Source organism: Athene noctua, chromosome 3 (assembly GCF_965140245.1).
Source record: "Athene noctua chromosome 3, bAthNoc1.hap1.1, whole genome shotgun sequence".
Lineage (NCBI taxonomy): Eukaryota > Metazoa > Chordata > Aves > Strigiformes > Strigidae > Athene > Athene noctua.
The window spans coordinates 22,778,615-22,806,391 of record NC_134039.1 but is presented as its reverse complement, the minus strand read 5'-3'; the positions used below and the strand labels follow the sequence as shown (position 1 = coordinate 22,806,391).

At 38.1% G+C, this 27,777-nt stretch overlaps 1 protein-coding gene across 1 annotated transcript; it reads left to right on the top strand.

Moving 5' to 3' along the window:
* Positions 1 to 391: 391 nt before the first annotated feature.
* SLCO1A2 (solute carrier organic anion transporter family member 1A2) lies at positions 392 to 18,464 on the top strand. The gene is made up of 14 exons (XM_074901321.1): positions 392 to 463; positions 2,039 to 2,180; positions 4,085 to 4,217; positions 5,153 to 5,259; positions 8,548 to 8,694; positions 9,001 to 9,099; positions 9,591 to 9,824; positions 11,933 to 12,097; positions 13,814 to 14,009; positions 14,741 to 14,906; positions 15,956 to 16,140; positions 16,704 to 16,768; positions 17,333 to 17,450; positions 18,305 to 18,464. Exons 1-14 carry the CDS (start codon positions 404 to 406, stop codon positions 18,462 to 18,464), a joined length of 1,977 nt encoding a protein of 658 aa, XP_074757422.1. The 5' UTR covers positions 392 to 403.
* The last annotated feature ends 9,313 nt before the right edge of the window (positions 18,465 to 27,777 follow it).

Sequence of the window (27,777 nt, the reverse complement as noted above, 5' to 3'; positions counted from 1 at the left end):
CCTGTCTCCCACAGTGTTCAGTACCAAATACTTGTGAAGAGGACTGAAGAGCTGTATTACAGACACTAGCTTGCCCTCAGGATGTGTCTTTTCTCTGTTTCTTTGCTTACTGGTTGTATGCTGCTGGCAGTATCCAGTATCTGAAGAGAAATAGCTAGCTGTTACATTGTTGATATTCCCATGTCAAATTTTCTTTATTAGAATGAAGTGTATAGGCTTGTAGCTTTTGTTATAATCCAGTTTGCAATTATTTAAGGAAGACACTCAAATATCAAGTATTTTAGAAGGAATCTGACTTTGCAAACATGGGATAAAAATGTTTCTTCTTTTCTTTCATCTTTTTTGACACTATAATGCGATCATTGGACAGACTCAGATGTCAGGATCAATTAAAAAAAGCAACATGAAAGAAGCTAAGAAGCCATGTGCAGGGGACAAATTCTGCTGCATTTCCAAGCTGAAGGTAGAGAAATATTTTAACAATTTTGTATGAACACACAACTGTAATTGTTTGCACTTATAGTGGTTTGCTAGAAGTTACAGTCTAGACTAAATGAATGAATAAACTTCATTTCTTTCCTTATCCTTAATGCCTTAATGAAGGTTAAACAAGTTTGTAAGCAAGCATGTGTTGCTTTTTATATCCCTGAACTTTACACTCTGTGATGTGTTGGAGGTATCGGTGATTGCTCCTTTGAAGCTCCACCTTTGAATTTGTGTAATCCCCCTGGTCTGACATGTTTACCTTTCCTCCTTAAACCCGTGAAATAAGCCCTACTGATTGCAAAATGGCAGTAAAAATTGGCTGTTTAGTTCTCAACCTGTGGTTAGCAAACCCCTGGGGGGCTGTGATGTCATCACAGGGGGTATGCCAAAAGCTTAAAGCAGGGGTCAGGAACACCCAGCCTGGAAACTTTTGTCTGCCCTATGCCAAGCACTGCACCTCCTTTTCCCACAGCCCCCTCTCCTCAATGCTCCTCTCATACTCAAGCTCCCCCCCCCCCGCCCTGAAGTGCGTGAAGAGGTAGCAGCACCCTCACCTTTGCCGGGTGACTCTCCCCTCTGCCCTCAGATTCACCAGCAAGTCCCTCTGTCTCTGGGTTCTTCAGGGCTGGCCTCTGGTAACAAGTGTGAAGGTTTTCTCCCAGTCCCAGTGCCGCACCTCAAGGCATTTTAGTGCTTCAAGTTTTGAATTAAGTCTTGGTGGTCCGTGGCCACAAAAGTTATTTAAAGGGGGTCCGTGGTGAAGGAAAGGTGGAGAAACCCTGCCCTAGACTATTCAAGTTGTCAAGAAGTGCTATAAAAGGTTGTAAAATAGCTTGGTTTTAATAGTAATTCAGAGCCCAAATACATTACTTATACTATTTAGCATTTGCAGCAGATATATTTAAAAATACTATTGATTTCATTTTATAAATACTGTTTATTAAAGAACCCTGTAGCTGAAAGGATTTGAATATTACTGCATATATTCATACTTACTTTTTACTGTCAATTGCTACTAGATTCTTGTAGAAAGGACACGCTATTTACTCCTTTTTGATTTGATTTGTTGTGAGCTCATGACATCTACTGAGACAGGAGAGCAGACACTCGGTCAAGTAACTCGAACAAAGGGAACGATCTTAGTTCTGCAAGTAATTTGTCATTCAGCTGAGCAAAGGGTGCGAAGGTCTTAGCATCCTGGTCTGGCTGCAGAAGTTATTCAGTCCTGCAGATGGCAATCTTGCCGCAGGCACACATGGGAGAGAGGCTGCACCTGTCTTGGCTGGGGAAATGGGGCTTAAGGTTTCTGAGGACAGTCTTGGTCAATGGGAGCAGGTGAAGAACAAAATCCAAAACTATTTTTTTTTCCCCTTTGGTTTAGTGAAGCCTTAACTCTCGGGACAAGGATAGATGATGGGATTTACACTCATATCTGTGGAACAGAACTGTTCACTTGTTTTACCTGAAGAAACATCTTTGGGGAAAATAATCATGGAATATTCCTAAATATATAATCTTGAATTCTTTATGCATTCTCCTTTTTCCTTCCTAGGTATTTCTGCTGGCACTATCACTTGCCTTTGTCGGTAAAACGATGTCTGGTGCTTACATGAACAGCATGTACACACAGATAGAGAAACAATTTAATATTCCAGCTTCTTTAGTTGGGATCATCAATGGAAGCTTTGAAATTGGTAATCACCAGTTTTAATATTTCCTATTATTTGAAAATATATGTTGTCTGAGCATGTATTAGTGACTCGTATGTACATAGCAATCTGTTGATTACTGTTTGTGACAATGGTGACCAACTATCCTAGCATTTCAGCCAGTACTTAAACATTTAGTGTCTGGGAAACTAACAGAACAACTTCAGTGATGAAGGCTAGGATTAAAAGGAGGTTCAGCTAATTTCTGCTATATCATATGACAGAACAACTAACAAGATAGAGCTAGTTTATGAGCTTTCTATTGAATCTTTCTGAACAAAACAGAAAGATTTTATTAACCTTGTTTGAATTTAGGGTCATATTTACCATTTTACAGTTCTTTTAATTAGTGACCTCAAAGTTGGTTGGATTGTCTCTTTATTCAACTCAATAACATTTCAGGATGTTGTACCTGTACAATTGTAAAGAAAGTTTCCAGTTCTGCTTTTAGTGATACTTACTTTGTCTATCAATGAGTTTCATTGCCCAGTTACAAGTTTATGTCTTGTTATTGCCACAAAAGCCAAAAAAAAGACTTGGTATCTTCAAAACCATCTAAATAAGGTTCCTCAGAGGATATGTTTTATACCCTTAAAGTCACAACATGGATCCTTTTATCCCTGGCTCAACTGAGGAAAAGGTCTGCACAGGCTGATAAAGACTGACTGAGAGAGGAGACAAGGCTTCTTCTCCCCTTTTTCTTGTCTCCTATATCTGCTTGTGCAAGGGGAAGAAACTGCTGGAACACCATGTTGCTGCATGCAAAGCAGTCTGATGGGGCAGCTCAAAGTTATGATAGAGAAGGAATATCCAGAATATATTCTTGCTTTTGGTAAGGAGGAGACTATAAGAAATATAAAATAGCCAAGATTAATGAAGTGGTATGTAAAAGGCTTCTTATTTTAAATAAATTATTCTCCCATATGCACTTTTCTATAACAAGTTGTGTCATTCTTATCTCCAAAGATGTAAAATAACTGTAAATAATCATAGTAATATTTGAAATGATTAAAAGTCAGTGTATGTGGTAGACACACGTAATGTATTAGGACCGTGTAAGTGTACATCTTCAAGTGTCATTGAAGCCACTGGTTCAATAGTCTGGTTCAATCATACATAAAAAAAGATGTTATCTCCTTTCAGAGCATGATGCTCATCACTCAGAGACATGGATTTGTTCTTTTGACAAAAAGATCACAAAATTAGTAGGTGTATGATTACTAAACTGCTATTTTTGTGGGGCCTGATTCATAACAGGAAGTTTGATTCCTTAGTTGCATAGCAATAAATGAAGAGTAGAGAATATCAACTGATTTTGAAGTGAAAGTGGAGGAGAAGTTGTTGAAGATTTTTAGCACATTTGAATTTTAAATGGTACTAGATACAAAAATCTGTATTATTCCTCTTGAACTATTACTGTAATGAATATTAATTTATTATTCTTTTTTTCTCTGTATGTCATTTTTTGTTTATTGTTTTCAGTACAAAAACACTTGGATATATACTTCTGTATTTTCCCACACATTGCAAAATATCCTAGAATAACTTCATAAAACAGCTGTTACTCTGCAGCCCCTGGGACTGGTCCCTATGCAAAGTAGTAAGAAAATTCTTCTCTACATAGGTGCAGTCAAAAATCTCTCTCACCATGACCTCTTTTCCATTCTGCCTTTTATTCTCATGTTCTTTCCACATGGTGTAACTCTTCCGGAAAAGGATCACAGATAGCAGGGAATTTCTGCATCATTTACACAGTTCCCTGTCTAGTTACAGTTTTTACAAGACAAGTAATAGATGTTGAGCTAACAAGATATATTCAAATTTGTGTTGCACTTTAAAAGACATAAGGATGTCTTGGTTTGTAGATATGAACCAGGTTCTTTTTGCAGGCAACTTGCTGCTGATAGCATTTGTGAGTTACTTTGGAGCAAAGCTTCACAGACCCAGAATAATTGCTTTGGGCTGCACAATCCTGTCATTTGGATGTCTTTTGATATCACTTCCTCATTTCCTGTTTGGAAGGTGAGTATTTTGCTCAGCTCACAGCAGCTTCTGTAATGCTTACTTGCTTTAATCTATTACTTCTCCCAATAAATAGTATTGCTTATTGAGACAGACATTGCAGAACATGGGTACAATATGATAACTGTAGAGCAGCTTGTTTTGTTTTGCTTCTGAGATGGCTTCATAAGTCAGTCATCCATCATTTCCTGAAGAGAGTTACCCCTCTGCCAGGCACCTTCCCTTGCCCTTGCCTTTTTCCTTGTGCTACCTCTTGTGTGGACTCTCTGAAGAAAGAGTCGCCTGTGATACTGTCACATTACACTACTAGCTCTTATCTGCTTGGATGGGCAATACAAAATGATTTTTAAAGATCTCTTTGATCTGGAGCCTGGATAACAGGTCATACCTGATTGCTGTGTTGGCAAGGCCTTTACAGACCATAACGATTCTTTAACCACCTTTTCACTATTTTTTCTTGGCTTAAGAAAATAATAATTTAGGCTTGTCCATATTTTAATCAGTGAGATGTCTTTTGAGAAAAGAAGATCCTCTAATCTTTTTATGTTAGATGTGGTACAGCTCTGACATTCTTGGTGGTGCACACTGCTTAGGGTGTAAATTGGAGTAGAATCTAAAAAGAATAGGAAAGAAGGTGATACAAGGGATTTCATTAGGTATTTCATCAACTCCTTCCCTCCTAAAGCATCTGTTATAATATTATATTAGAGACTAGGTAACAGTCTGGATAAAACACTGGGTTGATTCCCTGCTACTGTTCCTTTGTTCCTAGCCTGATTTGTTACTAAGGCTCAGTTAACTTTTGACATGGGTTTCCTTCTCCCTACAGCTACACACTCTTCTTATAGGTAGCTTCATTACTGAAATACAGATTTATGAGGTGCTTCTGATGTATTTCTTCTTAATCTATATATGCTTTGCTTTGATTCAAACAGGTATCATATTGAAAGCAGTATTTCACAATGGGAGAATTTTTCAGTCATGCCTCTGTGCCTTGCTAATCAAAGCTTGTTCTCTTTACCTACAGAGGAACCATCAACAGGTATGACTCTTCCTATGTCTGCTAATACTTTTTCCTCAGTTTTTATAGTGTTTAAGAAATAACATTTGGTTTTTATTAGCAATTATTTCAGGGTCCTGATTTTGAGCAGTACTTTTAGCAGGCATAAAAACTACAGGTCAGGAAAATTCCTAGCCTTCTGGTTTCTTTAATCTGTGACTCCAGAGCTGTAGCTTTTTTTTCATGCAGTTTTCACAGCATCCGAACAGCTCAGTTAACATCCCTGTCAATCCATTTTGGGGGAATACAATACCAGGTTGTTCTCACAAACGTTCCTCTTTTTGACCTGAAATACTATGATACTGTGAGGAGGTGGGAAATGTATTTGGACAATGGGTAAAAAGAGTCAGGATGCTTTTTCATTGTACCACACAAGAAATAAAAGAATGAGAAATAGAGCTACATCAAAAAACTAGATCCCACTTCCTGTTTGAGAAAATAGCTTAAACTAGGCTAAGCTTCTCTGGGAGACTGAAACTAGCAATATGCATATAAAGTAACTACTATCAAGACAAAAGGCTTGGTGGAAACTGTTAAATGATCATACATGAAGTCCTCACACTGAGGATGGTATTAGTCTCCTGAGTCTCTGGTTACCTCAAAGAGAAACATTTAGTCTGAACCATCTCTTTAGGCTCCTTTGATAGTTGGTCAAAGGAGAATGCAGAGCTCTTGCAGAGTGTGTCCCTTGCTGTAAGGACATTCATGCTCTTTATTTTAGGGTGGGTCAGATTACCTCCTGGATGCACCTATAGACTGTTGGAAACTTAGATGATTGGTGGATGGCAAAAGTTAGGTGAGATGGTACCCACAGTTAATTGTTATATTTTGTGATGGTGTTCCATCAATGTGTGCTAAAGTTGAATCACACTGCTATAACATTGTATGCATACAGTGACATCAAACTATGGTGGTATTGTGGTGTAGTTTACCGTGTCTCCATTTAGTAACAGATGTGGCTTCCCAATTTTCCAAGACTGCATGTCACTTAAGGTATTAATTTTTCCATCTTCACAAGGAAAAGTTGAGAAAGGTGCACTTAATAACACTTGATATTAATCTTTCATTTGAAGATTTCAGATATTCTTTTTCTTCATTTTATAAATGCACAAATTAGGGTAAAGCATTTTCTTCTAAGTTATATAGCCATTCTACACACATTAGAACCTATAGGTCCTCAAGCCTATGACTATACTTGGGTAAGGTGATTGTTTCCCTGTTAGTTTGTGGACAAGCAAAACTGTGATGTTCATACATACGAGTTCAACTCCTGTGTGATGCAAAACTGGTTTGAATTTGACATCTGCATGTGGATTGCTTCACCCATGTTTGCTGGCAGCAATCTGACATTGATACAGGAGATCCAGGCTTGATCTCTGAACAGTAATGCTTTTATTTAGAAACTCATCAATTGCTGCTAACAAAGCTGGGTTTTATTTGCTAACAAATGGGTATTGAGAAGTCTCAGCATGACAAAGTGGACCATAGAGAACAGTGGAATCTGAAGCAGACTGTATGGGATGAAGAAATCCAAATTCAGGGAGAGAAAGAAAGTGCTAAAGGTCATGTGGTTTCTGATATAACTGTCCTGATGTGGGGCAAACATGACTGTGCTGTAGCATGGTATTCTTCTGCTGAGCTATCTAGGAGGACAGATTTAAATAAATGAGAGCTAGATCCCCAGATATATTCACTAGACGGGCCAGATATATTGTTATGGATCTTGATTTTGATTGAGAGTTGTATAAAGGTCACAGTGAGTCAGAGACTTTCTCAGAGCAGTGCCCAGACAAGCAGATTGTGGGCCTGCTCAGGGAAATGCTGACTTGAGTTGCAGAGATATGATGGAGCTGGAAAAATCTTTCTGTGACATTTGATGACATGCACCAATTACAGTAGAATTTGTATATTATTTTCCAAATCAGAATTTGAGTTGTTCTCAAGATATCCCAAATCTGAAATTGAATACCCAAACAGATAGCATCAGGACAGATGAAATTTCTGGTTAGGGAGGTCATTGGTATGCAAGGCAAAAATCTGTAGTGCTAGAATAGAGCTTTGAGGCAAGGGTCTAAGCTGGGGTTTCTAGGCGGTAAGGACTGTTGTACAGAGTACTTGTTGACATTACCAGCAAACAGCTGATTAAATAATAACATATAACAAAAAACACAGACAGGTCTACTTTCTATGTGCTTTTCTGGGGGTTTATGAACATTAGAACCAGAAGCTAGCATTCTGAATCAAAGCAAAGAAGCTGAAAAGCTCAGGAATCTCATTCCATGCAAGGGTAGAACAACACCACAGCTTCTGCACTGGCACAGCTTTCTTGTAAGCAAATGGTGGCATCTCACTGTGAAATCTGGAAGTCTTCTGGTTTATTTCAGACAATGTTCTTATAATCAAGTGACAATGTATGGGCTTTATGCAACAATTACCTGAATCATTGCAACAGACTCCTGAATTTCAGGAAGGTGGTCGTACTGTTCTTGCTAGCCCACTCTTCCAGCCTGTCCAGGTCTCCCTGTAAGATGGCTCTCCCTCCTCATGTGTCTGCCTCACCACCCAGTTTGGCATCACCAGATTTGGTGAGAGGGCTTTCAGTCCCATCATCCAGATCATTTATGAAGATGTTGAATAGTGTGGGGGCCATTGCTGGTCCCTGGGGGACCCCAGTTGTGACAGGCTGCCAGCCTGAGTAAAAGCCATTGATCATCACCCTCTGAGTGTGGCCTGTGAGCTAAATTCCCACCCATCTCACAGACTGCCCATCCAGTCTGTATCTTGCCAGTTTGTCTAGGAGGAGGCTATGTGAAACGGTGGCAAATGCTTTGCTAAAATGCAGGTAAAAAACACCCACTGCCCTCCCCATGTTGACAGAAAGTATTACTGTGTTGTAGAAGGTGATCAGGTTAGTCAGGCATGATTTTTCATCCTTTCGTCACTGATGTTCAGGCACTGTCTTCACTGATGTGAAAATGGCATTTTTGGTGAGGGAAATGAGTAAAGGAAAGGGCCTAGGTTATGCAGGGTTTGGACTGCCAGGTGGTTGGACAAGGTATGGCCTGGAGAGGGAAGGGACTTAAACTTTACTCCAGCAAGTGCAGTAGCTTCCAGTTCTGGAGCCTTTTAGGTATTGTGACTACTTATTCCCCTGTTTTACAGGACAGATCTATAAACCAAAGTTTAACTGTTAGTCAATTCTTTGTCTCTATAATTCAATTAATATTTGGAATTAAAACATTAATTCTGGCTTTTTGATTTTATTTGCAGACTGTGAAAAAGAGCCTAGGTCCTTGCTGTGGATATTTGTGATGGTTGGAAACATAGTACGAGGAATGGGTGAAACTCCCATCATGCCCTTAGGCATTTCATATTTGGAGGATTTTGCCAAAGCAGAGAATTCACCTTTCTACATGGGTAAATCTACCCCATTGTGATAACTGCTCTCTCCCAAACAAATACACACATAAGCAAAAGCAAATGAGAGGATTATTATGACTCCCTCCAGTAAAATAAAGAAAAAGAGAAGACAGACATTATTGCCTTATCAAAATAATTGTGGTGTAGAAATTGCAATTTAGCTAGGGGTGAACTCGTTGAAATGAGGCCATTTTTAGGCCCAAAAGTCTATTCAGTAGCGCTGTCCTAAACATATATAATTATTCCAATCATGTATAATGTCTGGGTTCTAATTTAGTATGTTTTCTCCTTTTCACACTTTAGGATGTCTACATACAGCAACTGTAATAGGCCCCTTCCTTGGTTCGTTGTTGGCATCATTCTGTGCAGAACTGTTTGTTGATCTGGGATCAGTAGATGCAGGTAATAGATGAATATATAAAATCTTACACATAAATTGGTAGGTGTGATGGTGTATTTATCATAACTAAAAGATATTTCTTTGCTCATATGAGATGTCTTAATTTTATCTGACTTTGCTGGTGTTTCTTTTAGAATAGAAAATCTGTGTATAATATTAAACTCAATAGAAGGCTTGAATTCACACATGCACAAATGAATCTGTATATAAAGTATCTGATGAACAATTGTGTCATCTGGCTTAACATAGGAAAGGACTAGAATTAATTTAATACAACACACTGAAATTTGCCAGAAAATTAGTAACATTAGAAGACTGGAGACTATTCTCTTTCATCAGCCTCATTTTAGGAATCTTTAAAATGTTTTTAATATATCACACATCAGAGATGACTAGGAAAACACACAATGACAGCAAAGAATGTTTCTGAACTAATATGTGTGGTTTTGTTTTTGCCTTTTTAAATTTTTTTTTTTTTTTTTTTTTTAAATAGAGGACATAACTATAACAGCTACAGATGCCCGCTGGGTTGGAGCATGGTGGCTGGGCATTTTGATTTGTGCATTACTAAATCTTCTCGTGGGAATACCTTTTTGGTTTTTGCCAAAGTCTCTTGTGAAGGAAGGAGAAAAAAATGAACCTGAGGAGATGAGTGAAACAAGTATATTACCATTGCAAGAAAATTATAAAAATGAAGCCAAACAGACCATATATGAAGTTGCTAAAGGCAAGTTATATTGTATTTTATTTCCTTCTTAATTTAGTCCTTAAGGTGTGAACTATGTCTGTGTATTTTTATAAGTAAAGATGTGTTCAAGGTATGAAATGCATATTTTGGTTTTCAGCTCTCTGTAGGACAAAGGATTTGTGCAGGGATTTAGAATGGCTTCTCACAGAGGAAGAAAGCTAATTTCATAGATCCAGGATCAGAATCCTTTCCCCCTCTTGCATTTCAAGTGGATGTAGATGTGAATCTTTTCTTCCTGGTAGTAAAGCATTGGAATCTGGTTAAGAATAATGCAACTCAGTAAGCTGTGGACAAGTTGCATATATTAGTGCTTGTACCCCACATTCACTGTGCAGGAAATCAGAAAACCAACACAAGTCTTGTGAATTTCTTGAGTCTAATTTAAATCTATAAAAGGGAATTGACATGTCTCAAACATGTAACAGCTGTTGAACAAGGATCAATTTGACTTACATGCTACTATTGGCAACTTTCACATATGTGGTCTTTCAGATCTATATATCTATAGGAAGATATTTGCTATTTTTTCCTTCCATTTTAATGGTCATGTAAGTGAATAAACATAAGTGAATAAAATATATCAAAGGCTATGATTTTCAGAGTCGTCTCGTGATTCTGTATACCCAGCTTAGGGCCCCTTGACAGCATCTTCATTTTCAGAAAGTACCAAGAACCAGCTACCTCTCCAAGGTGTTTCAAGCTAAGTCCTGCAAATACACCATACTCAAAGTGAGTACTCGGTTCTTAGCTGATATTGCAGCTTTCTCTGCTGTCATATAGCCTTAAATGAATCCATGAATAAAGTACTACTCTGGTGAGGAAAGGTTCCTCGCCCAGACTGTGGGTCCTAGTATTCCAGAGTTCCTTATGTTTTCCCTTATGTTTTCACCATCATTCCCTCCCTGTGGTGGTGTGAATGTCCACTGCCCCTGAATATCCTGAATTAAAAATCATTTAATTTCATGGAATGTTTGAGGTTGGAAGAGACCTCTGGAGGTCACCTGGTCCAATCCCTTGCTCAAGCAGGGCCACTTACAGGTAGTTGATGGGATGTGTTCAGACAGCTTTTTAATCACCAAGGATTTCAAGTTGAAAATTAAAGTATATATAGTTAAAATGAATCACCTCCTCAGAAAGCTCTGATTATAAACTACATGGCATATATAAATGATACAGCCTATTTATAAAATGTTTCAGGTATTTGATTCATTTTTGCAAGGCTTGCATACAGATCCTCTCCTAGTAAGATACTCTGAAAGATATTTATCTGTCCTAAGCAGTGCCCACTTTCAGTGAAGCATGGTCATTGTTTTACAGATGCTTATGTTTTTCTGCAGAGTTTCTTGACAATAGCTCAGCACATTAATTAAGAGAGAACATTAGACAAAGAATAATTGTGGGGTTTTTTATGCTTCAGATCCTGACTTAATAGGCATTATGCAGAGAAAAGACCTGTGTAAATTAGTTTCTCAGATGCTTACTTGGCTGGAGACTGACAGATCCAGACTTTGGAGTATGGTGGGAATAACTACAGTCATGTCTCTTTTCAGGCCTCTTCTGCCCCATCACTGGCAGTAGCAATCACCAAAATCAATGATCAAGTCTCTGGGGGGCAGGTTGTCACAGCTATCTATTGTGTTTGCACTCTTGCCTCCTTGTACTCCCTTTGCATGCCAGGGGCAGGAAAGGGGTTTTTGTGAATGCTCTGGGGGCATGGGATGAAAGAAAAAGGAGTAGGGAAGATGGGGAGTAGCTGATGCTGCAAATCTGTGGGTGCAAAGTTTAGTTACTGTAGAGATAAAAAGCTTCAGGAATCTTCTATGATAAGGTTATTACTGTGATTTTTTTTTACAAGCAGTAGCATGCATTGGTGTACATGTGTGTGTGTTAGGTTGTCTTTGTGTAGAAGAAACATGTTGGGGTAGCCTAGGCTAAGCAAGTAATCTTTGGCCTTTGGTGTCTGCCAAAGCACAGGAATTAGCCTGATCCAGCTAAGGACCATTTTTGTTCCCCCCTCAGCCACACTGAGCAATGGATGATTCTTTTCATAAAGCATCACACTAACTCATTACATTATTTCATTCCAGATTTCATCCCCTTCCTCAAGGCTTTGTTTCGCAACCCAGTTTATATGTTATTTATATGCATAACTGTGTTACAGTTCAGTGCCTTCAATGGCATGATATCCTTCATGCCCAAATTTTTGGAACAGCAGTTTGGAAAATCTGCATCAGATGCCATCTTTTTAATTGGTACGTTTGCATTTTGCTTTGCTCTGTTCTACCAAGTAGTGATGTTCCACCAAGTAGCAAATTCTCTATATTTATTTATACTTTTTTAATGTGTACATGTATACATATGTATACTAAGGTCAAATGCTTGTACAAATTAGAGATTCCATGGTACAAAGCATTTCTAAACATTCATGCATTTTCTGCTAAGCAGCTCTTTTCTGTGCAGAATTTTATTATCTTCTTCCCATTTTTTTGAATGGGCCCAGAAAGTTCCGCTGATATGAACTTGCACCACTGATCTCAAAGAGGTTATGCTAATTTACATCAAGAGTGTGGGCCCAATGTTTATATTATCTTGATTAAAAAGTAGAGGTTAGATTTAAAGGTAAAGCAGATAAAAGTTAAAAATAGAGGGTAGATTGAATGTTTGTGAAAATGACATCACTAGCAGTCTTAAAACATAGATGTGTTGAACCTATGCACAGCTAAAACTGCCAGTGATCTTCAATACTTTCCATCAATTCAGCTCCTTAGGGCCATCTGAAAGCCTCAGATCTTCTTTCATATGCAGAACTCCATGGATGGAAAGTGCTGTGCAAATAGCTGTCTTTTTTTGTCTGTTTATTACCTTGGGTTTTCTTGTCTCTTTATTAGCTTGTCTTTTTTTATAAGTGAGGACAAGGTGTTCATGCATTGGAAAATGGAAATGGCAAGTACTTGCAGCACAAAGCAAACATCCTGTATCTGCAGAAGCCTTTCTATGGTTCCACTTTATCATGTCTTAAATTCTCAGTGTTCCCTTGTGCAGTGACTTAATTAGGCTAGAATTTATTCAATCATTATAGAATAATCATCTTAAAATACATCTAGCCAAACCTCTGTTCCCTAACTCAGTGCTCATCTTTCAGAGTAGCTGCACCATTTTCCTTAAAACCTGCCACACAGAATGTCCCAGACCTTGTGAGAATTAATATTGTCCTGTTACCATAATTTTGAAGCTGTGCATCCAAAGGCATGTAACTATCATATATCTTACCTGTGTTGTATTGACATTGCGCTGTTTGTATTTTAGACAGACTCTTTTCTGTGTTGAAATATATGGTATGTCGAGAGGATCTAAATTCAAGTTTAATAGTCTTCCCTTATTCTCACATTCTTCATGTTGTCTTGAGCAATGTCAACTAAGCCATATGATGCTTTTGTAAAACTACTTCCTAAATGTCTTTCAGTCAGTCTTAATTAAAATACCAAACAGCAAAGAAGCATGAGAGCACATTCAGTAATCCCATATGAAAGTCTGTTCCTCCTTTCTGTGATACTCAGTGTACACCAAGATGTGCTTCACTAGCTCATCTTCCTGTTGAGTTTCTCTCTCAGCTAGGGAGGCTGTATTGATAGGGAGACTGTATTGAAACCCTGTCTTTTTTTTTTTTTTTTTTTTTTTTTTTGGGGGGTGTGTGTGCCTGTATTGGAACTGGATAGCAACTGTAGTTTGCAATTTTCCAATGAATCATTTCAGTCCTACCCTCTAGCTCAATCTCCAAGCAGTTCCCAAATGCTGTTGACTATTGCAGACATTTTGAGTGTGCAAGGGAACTAGTAGAGACCCATTTCTGACTGCAGGTAAACTATTCAGTCACAGGCATTATATGAGTCTTTTTCAAACACAGTCTTCCATTATGAGTGGCTTTGGTCTCCTTTATTTTAACATGGAAGTTTCACTTGTTTAAACAGGTGTCTACAACTTACCAGTTATATGCGTTGGGTATTTTTTTGGAGGCTTATTCATGAAGAAACTCAAGATAAATATCTATCAGGCTGCGAACATAGCATTTTGGGTATCTTTGTTGGACTACGTTCTCTACTTTGCTGCCTATTGGACTATCTGTGATACTTCACAAGTTGCTGGCCTAACAGTTTCCTATGAAGGGTATGTTCTTTAAGACACAAGAGGACTTAAGACACTGGAATGATTTTTCTTGTCAAAAATCAGCCAGATATTCCATAACTTTGCAACATTTTGGTTTCATGATCTAAATTCTCAAGGCTTTTTACTTGCATGAGACAGTAGGTCTATCTTCTGTTATCCTTGTTTTAAACAATAAAGTGTATTTAAAAAGATATCTGATTTATGCAATTGCATGTCCATATTAATTCTTCTGTTAATTTGATTGTACATTCAAGTCATGTATCTACAGGTAAAAAGAAAAAATTGTTGATAAAATTAGGCATACAAGAGTGCAATTTCACAATTACAGAGGGATAAAACCCTTTCTTTATCTTATGCTGCTTTACTGAAATTGAGTTAACGGAGGATATTTGATCTGCAGTTTCTTGATTTGAAGCCTGCCATTAATCATTGGGAAGAGTTGTGTCTGTAAAATGCACTTGTAGGTATATATGTAATGCTTAAAGACAATCAAGAACATACATGCCACAGATGAGAAAAATGTTGTAGGCTATGCATACCTATCTATGAATTGATAATATTAATATAATGTAATGTAGTATAACATCCTATAGAAAAAGAGAAAAGTGTGACTCAAGGATTGCAGCATGTAGGATTGTGTCCTGGATCAACATAGAAACTTAACTATTACAAAAGGTTACTGTAGGTATTTCATTACTAAAATATTTATTCATCTTCTAAATGTATTTCAGAATACAGCAAGTTTCATATGCAGAAAATACTCTACTTGCTGGCTGCAACAGGGATTGTGATTGCCCACTTAAAATATGGGACCCTGTTTGTGGGAACAATGGAATCACTTATGTGTCACCTTGTCTTGCTGGGTGTAAAGTCTCAAGAGGAATGGGAAAAAGTATGGTAAAGCATATATTTTATTGTGCTGTAACTATGAAATATAGTGGGTAAGAAATATCCATATCAATATAGGGTGGGAAACATGCATATGTGTACATTTAATTGGATATATAAGGTGATAAATAGAGCTGGACAAATTCATTGAGTGAAACAGAAATTCCAAACTGAATATGAAAATTAGTTTAAATTAATGAATATAATGAAGAAACCTCCTTCTAATAATTGAAGGAATCTTAAACGCTCAAAATGGAGTGAGAAATTATTCTCAAGGTATTGACAGTTGGAAATCTGAGTACCCAAGAAAATTTCAGCCAAAATGAAATTCTATAACATGGACTTAATAATCTCTTCTGTCTTGTAGATCTAAACAAATAACCAGGTATTACAGAAATGTTATTATCTTACTTAATAATACATTTTCCATTAAAAAAAAATTAAGTTCTACTTAGATTGAAAACAATTGAAGATAATTAGTTCAATAAAACCCCTAATCATACAGATTTTAGAAAGCCTTTGTACTTTACAAACATTTTAGACAAGTATTAGATGATAGTAAGGACCAGACACTGAAGACCTTGCTTGCCTTGGCTGACATTTGAGAGCCCTTATTCTAGCATTAGTCTCACTGATTTCAGTAGAAGCAAGTGTTTGAGTAAGAATATTGCAACCCAGCCTCACATGTCTCTGGTTTCTTATCTTCTGGTATATGAACAACCACATACTAGGTTATGAAAAAGAGGGGTCAGATCTATTGGCACTATAAGGACCACATAACCAGGCTGTGCTGGGAAATATGAGGGCTCTCTTGATCATGGACTCTCTGAGGAAGCACAGTGTCAGCTGCATAAGAGGACTGTAGTTCTCTCCTGCTCTCTTGCCACATACAGATGATGGCTGGACCTGTGCCTGGCAGAGTGGGATAGGCTGCAGTGCAGTGTTGCACATGTGTGAGATACTCAAGTGCAGGAGAAAGTGAGCTAGGTGCCAGCTGGGTTTCACACTTGGTGTGTGAAGTTTGACAAGTCTGTGTGATTAAAATACTCTTTTGACAGGTATTTGAAAACTGCACCTGTGTTGCAGCCTCAGAGTTTTCATCTCCAAATGTCTCTGCAATTTTGGGCCAGTGTGACAGAGAAGAAAACTGTGACAAGATGCTTCATTATTTTTTAATATTGACATTAGTCTGCAGCTTCATTTTTTCTTTAGCAGCCATGCCTGGGTACATGGTCTTAATAAGGTATGGTAAAATGTCCTTATCTTAAGAAACCTACTGTACTTTTTATTCTGAGGTCAAACACTCCCAGGAATTAAAAGTATGTTAGTTTGTGTATGGAGAGAAAGAATAGAAAGATTTTATGTCATTTCTGGGCTGTGTTAAGGTTTAAGGTCATGTCAGCTTTATAACCTGTTGTTGCTTTCGTCTATCAGCTGTATCCTGAATTAATGTAGGACCACTGAGTCAGTGCCCTGAGATAGTGAGATATGTGTGATACCCATGTGTTTATTGTTCACATCAGCATGATGGTGATTAAGGCACAACAGTTTTGTGCTTTGTCCTGGCCTCAGTTCGAGTGGATGATACCAGGACAATAGCTTTTCCTTTTGTGATTTGGCAGTCCTAGCTAAGGAACTTCAGTAAACATCACCTAACGAGGATAATGAAATCTTTCAACCAATGCTTTAATCAGAATGGTTTGGGCCTAATCTGATGAAGAGTTTGATTTAAAAAACGGAACAGATGTAAACATTTTTTATTAATGTCACCTCTACTACTTGGTGTACAATGTATTTATCATACAGGTCTCTAAAGCCTGAAGAAAAGTCATTTGGAGTGGGTATCCATGGACTAGCTTCAAGAGTATTTGGTAAGAAAAGCTCTAACACACTTCAGAAGCACAGTTAGGTCTGATCTAGAGTTAGATAAGGATCACATCAGGGCTACAGGCATGGCACAGGAGTCTACTTTTATGGAGCGTCTCTGATCAGGAAGAATTTGGAGATTTTTACAGATCCTAGGCAGCATGGCAAATTAGGACAGCTTTCAGTTTGCATTTATTTATACTGGGTCAACAGGCTGACTACATCTGCTGCTCATCTGAAAGCCATTTATGTTCCTTTGCTCTTGTTATATGTGTATCAAATACAACACCCACTCTCACTGATGACAGGAAATGTTGAGTTTTGAATAGGAATCACAGTCTATATGTAGCATGTACATATTGTTAAACAGGCAACAGGCAAGACAATCTTTGGTTGAGGGTAGGTGGATAAGGAAGAAGAAAGAACATAATAAATATAGAGAATATGATCCATGCTGCAGGAGGAGAGGACAGATGGGGTAGGTGAGAAACAGCATAGGTTCTATAGTGTATCAGCTAATCAGAAGAAACATGATATTCACAAAAAAATGTTGCTAATATTCTTTTTAGCTGGAATTCCATCTCCCATTTATTTTGGAGCTTTGATAGATACCACTTGCTTGAAGTGGGGTGCTATGACTTGTGGTGGAGAAGGAGCATGTAGGATGTACGACATTGTCACGTACAGGTATATATTAATTTTATTTTCATTTCTCCTTCTTACTGTATTATTACATGCATAAAGATTTAATCTTACGCTCTTTACCTTTTCCTAGTAGACAAACTGCTCCTGTGTTAGAGATTTGACACAACAATTTTCTTTGGCATTGGCTTTATTTGTCAAGTGCAACCTTTGCCACAGATGTTGGAACACCCTTTGAACAGAAACATTCTGGTACCGTAATTACATTCACTAATGGTCTCTCATGAGAACAGACCTTAAACCACTGAATTCTGATAAAAAAATTAAAAGCAGTAAGCCCTTGTGGGAAAAATGTTTAATGGCTGACTATGCAATATCTTTGAAAAGAAAATGGTCAAAACAGTACTTGGATTAAAATAGGGGATAAATTTATAGAGAGGATATAGTTACCCAAGTTGGAAATTGGCCCAGGATACTACACTTCATGCTTTTTTAGTCCTTCAAGGAGCACTGTGGGAATTTTGAAGAAAAGTCTTGTTGACTAACGGCCTCAGACTGATTCCTTTAAATACTATGTTAATGTTGATTTGGAAAAAGAATGCTAGCTCATGAATACCCAGAAGTTTTACTCAGGTGCTCTGAGCTCTCTCTTTTACCTGCTGAGAAAGACATAAGGGTACGGTGGCTAGATCTGTTGCCTGAAGTTGGGTGATGTAAATAGCCTTTTCAGTGACACTGACATATTCTCTCTTCTCATGTTGACTCTTCTGTGAGATCCAAAAGGATTAGGGCAGAAGCTTTAGAGTGACAGGGCAGTTGTTGTAAAACAATGTATGATGAATAGTTTTGCTATTTTTTAATGAATGCATATATTTAATGAAGCTCATCCTTTATTTCAGGTGGGTTTATCTTGGCCTGCCAGCAATATTACGTGGAACGTCCTATATCCCAAGTGCAATAATTCTCCTTATTTTAAAGAAGAAATCTAAATCTGAAAGACGAGTCTTATTAAACGCACCAATAGAAATGCAGGATAAAGAACAAGAAGCACTGAAATAGCATTTCAAAGCAGGACATATTGTGAAAAAGCCTTGCAGTGTAAATTTTGGATATATCCTTGTGAAAGATTTAATACTTTAACTAGTGAACACTTGGACAGAGACGAATAGAATTACACATAGCTGTATCCTAATTATATTATAGAAGTTCATAAACAGGAGTTACAGGAAAAATGCATTTGGTGCAAAAGAACAAGTAGTAGAAATAAGAAAACTTATGAAATGACAGGGTTGAGTTGTCTGAGCAAAGGGCTATGAAACAGAAACAGTTTTCAGTCCTGGTTTCACTGAAGATAATGAGAATTTTGCAACTGACTCCAGTGATGCCAGATTTCATCCTGGAATTCTTCAACAGCTTCTGCCACAGCCTCTCTCATTGACTGTAGACAGCATTTGTAGCTTCTTTGGGCCTGAGTTTTCCATAAATTTATTTAATTACACTGTTAGTCCTTTCAGGTAGGGACTGTTCGTTATTCTGCATAGTGTAGGTGGTCAATACATTGGGAACTTGGTTTATGACATGGTCTGGGTACTATGATAATAATAAATAAAAAGAAGAAAAAATTAATGTTTTGAAAAATGCAATTTTATGGTGATGGTTTTAGCATTGCATAGAGCATGAACAAGAAAAATTTCTAAGGATTTGTTAATTCAGTTACATTCGCTCTAGAGGGGAATAACTCACACGTTAAACATGATAGAATGATATTTGTGACAATTTTGCCTATCATATTGCTGTCTGCTAAATCCTATACCTCCTCATGGCTTGTCAAATTATTCTTTGAATGGTACATAATCATAGTCATCCATGTGCTCTTCCTGGTCTTTGTCCAATTTTTATTTCTCTCAGATGTGGTGCCATAATGAATGTAGTACCCATTTGGGGTTCACTGACAGGGAGGTGTTGCCCTGGGATGTCTTAAATATCTCAGGAAAAGACCCTGAATGTCTCAGAAGAAGAACCATTCAGAAAACCCTGCTGATAGTGTATATGTCATATGAGGTGTATCTTTGGTTGAGTATAGTGCATCCACGTTTATCTTCTAGATTGGAACTGCCTCATATTTGGCTCCAGTGCAGAGGACCCTTAGGTCTGTCTGCAGGTGACCATGCAGTAATTCCTCAAGCCCTTTTATTACAGCTGTTGGAAATAAAAATACCCCTTCCTGATAATTATTCGCTACTGCATAAGGCACGGAGGCACCTTCTGGAACTTTACCATAGACCAATGTTCTATCACTTGCAAATGTTTTCTACCAATTTAATCTATATGACACAGACTCAACTCTCATTTTATCCCTCTAGGACCTTTTGCAGCCACCGAAAAATGGGAAGGACATTTCCCCAAAGTAGTTATGTTAGTGAAGTTATATTCTGTTTTACTTTAAGAAGTTTTATTAACACCATATGTGTATGTGCTTGGAATTGTTTTCCGCCCTTGTGGAATCAAAGACAAAAGATTCATCTCTTCCCATGGAGCAGGAAATCAGCTCCAGAATTTAAAGTTTCTTCAAATACAGTAGGACCTTACAACTAATTCTTATGAAAAGATACATCACAGCCCCTTCCTCCCTTTGCATTGGATGACAGAGCTGAACAGGTATAATGTCAGGAAGGGGAACAGGAGAAAAGACAAGTGTGATGCAGCCTCTAAGAGAGCAGAGCAGAGAGTGCAGTTCTCTATTAAGCCACAGGTCTTCAAGAAGCTTTGTGGACATTTGAGGCACAGCTGATTTTCAGCATTGTTCTTGTTACAATGGGGCACTTACTGAAACCCATCATTCTTCCTTGTGGATATTATATTCCTCCAAAGCTAGAGTTAAAAATCTGCAAGCATTTAGTCACAGTTTGGTGCCAAGGTAACCTGGGAAACATGAAAAGTTACACTTCACCAAAGTTTCACAGCTGCAGGCAACAAAAAGGCTTTGTTAGGTAGGCATATCTATCCATTTAAATGGACCACTGCCAGAGAGTCAGGCCTAGTTAACTCACTGTGTTTTGAAATGAAAGGAAGCAGGTAGGAACGTTTCAAAGCTTTAAATTTATAATTTTAGTAGATACAATAATTTAGTTTTTAATTGTTCCAGTCCATCAGCTTGAGAATTAGCAGTGAAACAGGCCACCTCCATCAGATGTTTTGAAGTCATTAGCCTGGTACTCAGACTATTTATGAACTTAGAAGGTGCTGGCTGGAGAGCTGGCTGGGTGATGAACAGCAGAAAGGCTTCTTAGCACAAGCCTATGGTGGAAACATGGCTTCCCCAGAGCAAACCCAGGAAATAGAGAGTGCAGGTCACTTGAAAGTAATCGTCAAAAAATCTTTATGATATGCCATGTCTGGTACAACAGACATTCCTAGGATTAGGTTGGGAGTTTACAAAAATACTCTTGGAGCTATTCCTTCAAATGTAAAGCCAAACATTAGACTTGATCCCAGTTTTGAGCATGCTGACCTTGATTCAGCAAAGAATTCAAGCATCTGCTTAACTCAGCACCTGTCTGTGGTCCGGTGCTGAGTCATCATTTTCAAAGAAATAACGACAAAGTCATCAGTATCTTACTGAAAAATGGCAACACTTGGTAAAAAGCACATCTCTAGGGATGTGCGGCTATGTTATTTTTTTTTTTTCTATTTCCATTATTTTCTCTGAATCAGCTTTTAATTTCATCAGCTACTCTATTGCCAAGTCTCTCATTATTTTACAAGTATTTATTAACAGTTTTATATATATTCTAAAAAATTCTGTCTTGTATAAACTTCATTGTCTCCCTGCTTCTTCTAACTTTGAAGAATTGAAACCTATTCTTGATGCACAAAAGTTTCTGATTATGCATACAGTTGATGCTATGATTTTTTTTTTTTTTTTTTTTGAGAGGATATTACTCATTTGGCAGGAAAAAAATGTTACCTGGCAAGTTGATTTTAATTAGTGGGCATAAGGGAGGTGTGGTGAGTAAAGCTGCATCATTAAACAATAATTTGGCTGAGTGCATGACTGTCTGATTTATGATATGAATTCTGTCTTTGTGTATGTGATACAAACATCCTATGTTAACACGTATAGTTTCTGAATACATAAGCATTACAGTTTTGGACAAGTATTATTGGCAGTTCAAGTCCACTTTCTTTTTCAGTCATTTCAATTACAGTGAACAATAGGTTGTTTCTGTACCCTTTCCATCTCAAGCTGCACTTTAGCACATAACTCCTCCCTACAGACTCTTCTCATCTAAGCAAGCCTCATAGTACTAATAGAACTAATTCAGCCTGTGGATGTGGAGAGAGGAACACCCTGAACATACCTGGGATGGGATCTGCATGCAAAAAAGCCAAATTATTTTTAAATTTATTTAAGTTTGGTCATGCAATAAAAACTGCATATATCCAGCAAGAAGTTCTTGGCTACTGATGCTTTTAGTCTCTTCCTTTCTTAATAAGGCATAAAGTGTTCCCAGTTATGCTGGTTGGGATTTTGAACTTTCATTGTTTAGGACTTTCTCTGAGAACGTGGACAATTACTAGGTAATTGTCCCTCTCTTGCTTTGTTTGGGGTGTCAAGAGCATAGATTTCTTAAATCACAAGAAACTTAAATCACAGGACAAAAAGTAGTCCATCCCTTCAGAAGGTGAAATCTTAGCTATCACCATGACTAACGTCCCTTCAAGAAGAGACCTTTTGGTAGCTCCATGCTAGAAGGGTGATATATGCCTGTTAATTTCCAACAGAGGTGCTTAGGGAATTCAAATACTGTTTGTTCAGAGCCAACATGCATGTGACTATGGGTGGCAGCTTGCCAGAGGATCTTTATAGCCTAGGCAGTGGAGGGCAGAAAGCTCATTCCAGGTGGGAAACGGTGGTATAAAAGAAAAAGTTCCCTGCGAAGGAACTTTTAAATAAGTTTTTTAAAAGGTCTTGACCCTCTGTGTTTGTGTAAAGGCTGCCTAGCTTTATAATGTTATCATTTAAAGCGTTCCAAAACAGGATCTGAAAAAAAAAACCCCTTCTCATCTGAGGTTAATGAACACAAAGTGGCCCAGTTCAGGCTGTACCTTTGCTGTTACTATTGTTTCAAGGAAGGCCAGAGTGCAGGCAACTGCATGCTGTCTGGCACAGGATGATTTTTTTTCTCCTGTAGGTAGTAAACCAATCTCAAGAAATCTTTCTGGTATAAAGATGGAATCATACATAAACCAAGCTTAAATTTCTGCAGAAGTGTCCAGAATTTCAAAAAGCTTCCACGAGGGCATGAACCCTGTTTTCTTTTTCTTTCTTCCCCCCCCCCCCCCCCCCTCCCCCCCTCCAGTTTTCTACCTCATACTGCATTTTCACTTGGAACAGTCCTCCTGGTGAATCTGAATTGTTTGCGTTTGCAACATTGCTGTTGCTACTTCCTAACCTTCACTTATGACCATGAGCTTGGAGGAATATTCCTATCAAAGGTGTATACATATACACACATACAGACACATAGACAACTTGTATTGTTTATGCACTCATTTCTTTTTCAGACATTAGAATTTAACAGACAGAGTCTACTAAGGGACTTTTTTTATGTAGGAGTCTGACTTCTGAAATCCTGTCCTGGGTGCTAGAGAAGTTATTTCTAAATTCAAATATAACAAACACAGAACTATTAATTGTTTCCAACTTCCTCTGTTAATCCATCTTGCTATGTTTTCAGGTCAAACGAGGCCTGAGCAACAGAGTTTGGATATAGTTATGAACTTTCCTCACCTTCAAGTCCAGTTTAGTTTTTTCCTTTATTAATTAGCAAAGGCAGTGCTATGTAGAGAAATCTTCAATTTCTCCAAATCTCATTTCTGTATGAACATTGTGAACTTGCTACTACACTCCTCCATGGCAGCAGACAATGATATTGTTAAAAAATAATTTTGACTTCAGTAAATGTCTGGAGAAATGAGGAGTGTAGTGGGCGTGGGGAGAGCTGTTTTGCTTCAGTACTATGGGCTGATAAATCCTGAGGAGATCTGTATCACACAGAAAACCCTTCTAACATATATTTAGGGGCTATAATAGTAAGGGTGAGCTACTGAAGTATTAAGTGTAGCTGGTATGCTTGGTACTTCCCCCCCTCCCTTTTCTGATGGTGTCTTTCTGTAGTGTGTGTAATACCAAGCAAAGTGGAGTCTATACACGGTTGCAGGTCAGTCTTCAGATGCAGAGGTGCCTAATAAGGAATTACTCCATGAAAGTCAAAGGTCTGAATGCCCCAAAATGACAGTTGAGCTGTCAGTGTTCATTTGCGTGTTTATTATCCCAAACTCACTAAAAGGTCCCTCTTTAAAGTGACAGGAAGAGAGAGTACCAAGATTAGTTTGCATATACCTTTAGTTTAAAGAATGAAACACAAAGGAGAATAGGTACAAAGAGCATCTGTTTAGTCTGTGTTTGCCTGGAAAAGGATCCAGATAATTCCAGGATACAGGGTGATCCTTACCCAGTGTTTTTGTACTATAGGATGGCAGGCAGAAGATAGGAGTTGCTGTGGAAATCAGACATTAGGCAGCCAGGCAACAGCTAAGGATTAATACCTGCACATAGCATTTAGCAAGTGCAGTGTGTGCTGGAATAATCCCATAATCCAGACAACTCTATGGAAAGAAATGGTGCATCAGCCTAAACTATCTGTAAATGATAATAATATGCTTGGCAACCTTTTTCTTTTTTGCTTTTGTAATCAAATACTTACCTCTGTACCTCACTAGAGGCTTTGCCAGATGCCAGTGTGTCCTACAGCAAAATGATTTGGTAGGATCCTCCATAGCTTTGGTGCAACCTGGGCTTTGCTTGAGAAGAAAAACTACCTCCCAAGAGTTTTGGGCTGGCAGGTAAATCTGTGTTAAAAGAGTGTTGCTTGTGGTAACTAGAAAGGGAGGGCAATAAGCAAAGGGTGCTGCGGCTGCTGTCCCGCATTGCCACTGTGGCAGGGGGAAAAGTCTGTTGTGTCTGGCTTGGGTGTAACAATTGAACCGCAAGCTGTAAATGGGAACTCCCGGGCTGTCAAAGGGGATTTAAACTGCTGCTTGTCCATAAAATGCTCGTGCTGGAGAATGTAAGCAGTGGTGGCAATGAGCAGATGGGAACAATTTAGGCCTCTAATTCTAGTCTCAGTTGTGCTGGTTTAGTGCTTCCCATTTTATAAATTGACTACAGGAAATAAATTACATTCTCTACCACCAATAAAGGATTATTTCTTGGCACATATTTATTAATGTTTCTCAAGTCTAATTTTAAAATATAGATGGCGTGGCTTCCATTACTTCTCTGGAGATTGTTTCGTACTCTGTTAATTTTACTGTCTTGGAACTTTTTGCAATATGGCACAGACACCATATTGTTTTCATTTTTTTTGTTTAAGATAGAGTTTCTCATCCACTTTAATATTCATTTTTTCTCTTTGATGCTTTTACATTCTTCAGACATCTACTTGTGTCAGGCTCCCTGAAATAAGCCTGTACCTTCCCTAGGTACCGAGCACCTTATTATTTGCCCCAAGAATGCATGAAGTTTGTGTGATGCTCTTCTAATGAACATCCTTTTGTTCTGAAAACTGATTCTTGACTGGCATATTGCTTTATTGCCTTGAAAAAATTCTTCTAGTATTGCTTTAACCAAGGTCTTCCTACCTTTTGATACAGTGTGAATTTTTTAGTTCTGAGATTTTTCTATAATTTCTGCTGTTTGCAAAACAAAAGGCAAAGAACCACTTTTTGTAAACTATGTTGTCATTGGCCCTGTTTAACTGGATGTGAGAAACTTGTTTCAGGGACTCCTATTTTTGCTTTTCAAAACCTCCGAAGCCAACAATGAAAAAAAAAGGAACGTGGGTAAGCATGCCTGGAGTGGAATACCAAAATAGTGAGTATGCTGCCTTTTTAACATTTACATCTATATCACTGATGCTCCTTATGACTTTTCTTACAGATTGTAGGAGAAGTTGTCTTTACATTCCTTAGCAGAAGAAAAAAATTCCCGTTAGGTTTTTGCCTGAGATTATGCTGCACAACGGTTTTAGTGGTATTTCACAATATTTGCTTTAGATACTCCTAATGTAAAAACACAACTCCCTCCAAACCAATTACTGCAACTAGTGCTTACAAAATCCTTAATGCATCATTTAATTAAAAACCAAAATCTACATAAAATATTGTTTCAAAAAGTAGCTGTGGGAAAAGCAGCCTTCCTTGGAACTGCAAGGAGAAATACTGATCTGCGGAGAATTTAGGAAATGTTTTCCTTGAAGCTTCCCACATCTAGCACTTTCTAAGTGAAAGCACAAAGTTTGTAAGTTTTCTTTAATGACTTTGAAAACATCACTTAGTAGTAAAAAACCCCTTAAGTCGCATAAGTAATATATTGCATATAAAAGTACTTTAGGTTTCTTCATCTTTAAAAAAATGGAAGGTAAGTTTATAACAACTTAATGTACAAAACTGGTATTGAGATGTTTCACTCTGGACCCATCAAGGACAGAGTGAAAACTAAATTAATTAGCAGTACCAGAAGTTATTATTGTACTTTTGAGTGCAAGAGCTAGCTAGCACTTAAACACTAACCACTTTGATAGGCAAAAGTGGTGCAGGTCCATCATAATGCACACGAGAGTTCTCCCTATGACTTTGGCCAAATTTATTGAAATTGAGGGGATTTGAACAGGTTTTTCCAGTAGAGAATTTCTTCTGTGCTTTTAGGTTATCATCTACAAGGAGATGAGATTGAACATGCACTCCTTGTGCTGGCATGTTACTGGAAGTGCCCAGAGTTTACAAGTGGAGGGTTTCTCTCCGCTGGTGCTCTGCTCATGAAGGTACAACTGCATTTTGTGATCCTTCTCCCTGGTGCGTGGAGGCTCGCTCCTCTTTGCCCTCTGGCTTTGATGCATTTTGCAGTCCCGCAGAGCTGGTGTGGGCAGTGGGTAGCTCCCATTCTGAGCTGGAGCTTAGAGAGGTCAGCAGAGATCTTGGCCTGAGAAATGCATCAGTACTAACATACTTGAAGATTACTTCTTTTGGGTTGTATTCCACTGTAGAGTTGCTTGCTTACTTTCTTTTTAATACAAACTTTCTGTGGCAAAAAAGGGTTGTGGTTTTTAGAAGCTTAATTTCCCCACCAGTTTATTAGGTTCATATTTAATACAATTTGCACACCAAATACTCATAAAAAGGGGATTTCCCATGGCATGCACTCTTCTGAAGGGTGGGTACTCCTCTTCTGAAGGCTGTTAGTGGTAGTTAGACTTCTGCTTGCAGCTTTGAAAGTATGTTTGTTTGGGCTATCCAAATCCCATGATGTTTTACTTGTATCTAAACAACAATTCCTTTATTCAGGTTAAGCATTGATCAAGAATGTGCTGGAGATTCAGGCTGGAAGTCATGCATTAACACTGAAAAAAACCTGATTTTTTGAGATATGCTTTTCTTGTTCAGAAGACTAATTAATTCAAACATGAGTTATATGTAAATTCAAAGGCATATGCATCCCATTTTACCAAGAAATGATATGAATTGAAATAATTTTTATGTCTATTCCTCCAAGATTAATAGTGTTGTTTCCCATATGAGCACACATATCTGTCTTACAGTTTGAAGGGATCAGTAACACTCCTCTTCTACTACTATTATTATTTGAAGTTTTACATATGAGTACTCAGTGGGGCCCCATCCTTGGGGAGAAAATTCCCTTGCTGCAGAATTAGATTGCACCAATTTTGCAGGAGGCCCGTGAATAGTTGCCAAATCAAATTCTACAGGAGAAAATTCTCATAAAAGAGCACTCTGAAATGAAATTAAAAATTGCCACTTGTATCTTTGTCTTTTATTAATTCTCTTTGGGACCTAAAGAAGCTGGAATTACTAAAATAAGATCACATGATAGTTTAGCCTAGCAACCCCAAATCCTCTGTGCATCTTTCCAGAGATGAAAAATAGGTGTCAAGGAAAAGACTGAACACCTTATGTACAAATCATGCTTCTAAAAGCTTTTTTCTTTCTGAAGCAGAGGATTAACTCCCCACCACCACCACTTCTTTCACATCTTGTCTTTCCATGTTTCAGCAGTAGTAGGGAACAGTCTATCAGAATTCGTGTTCCTTTTCTCTTTGCTACTACTTACTCCTGAGGAGACCCATGATGTGACTTGCAGACTGAGCTGCCTGAGCCTTGGTCTTGCAGCTTCATCAGCCCTGACATGGCATTGCCACGTGATCTTTCGGCTGCTGGGTTTGCACTTGGGATTGTGCCGCTTTGGGCTGGGGCTCTGTTTGGCAGTAAAGCTCAGTGCAACCAGGCGAAA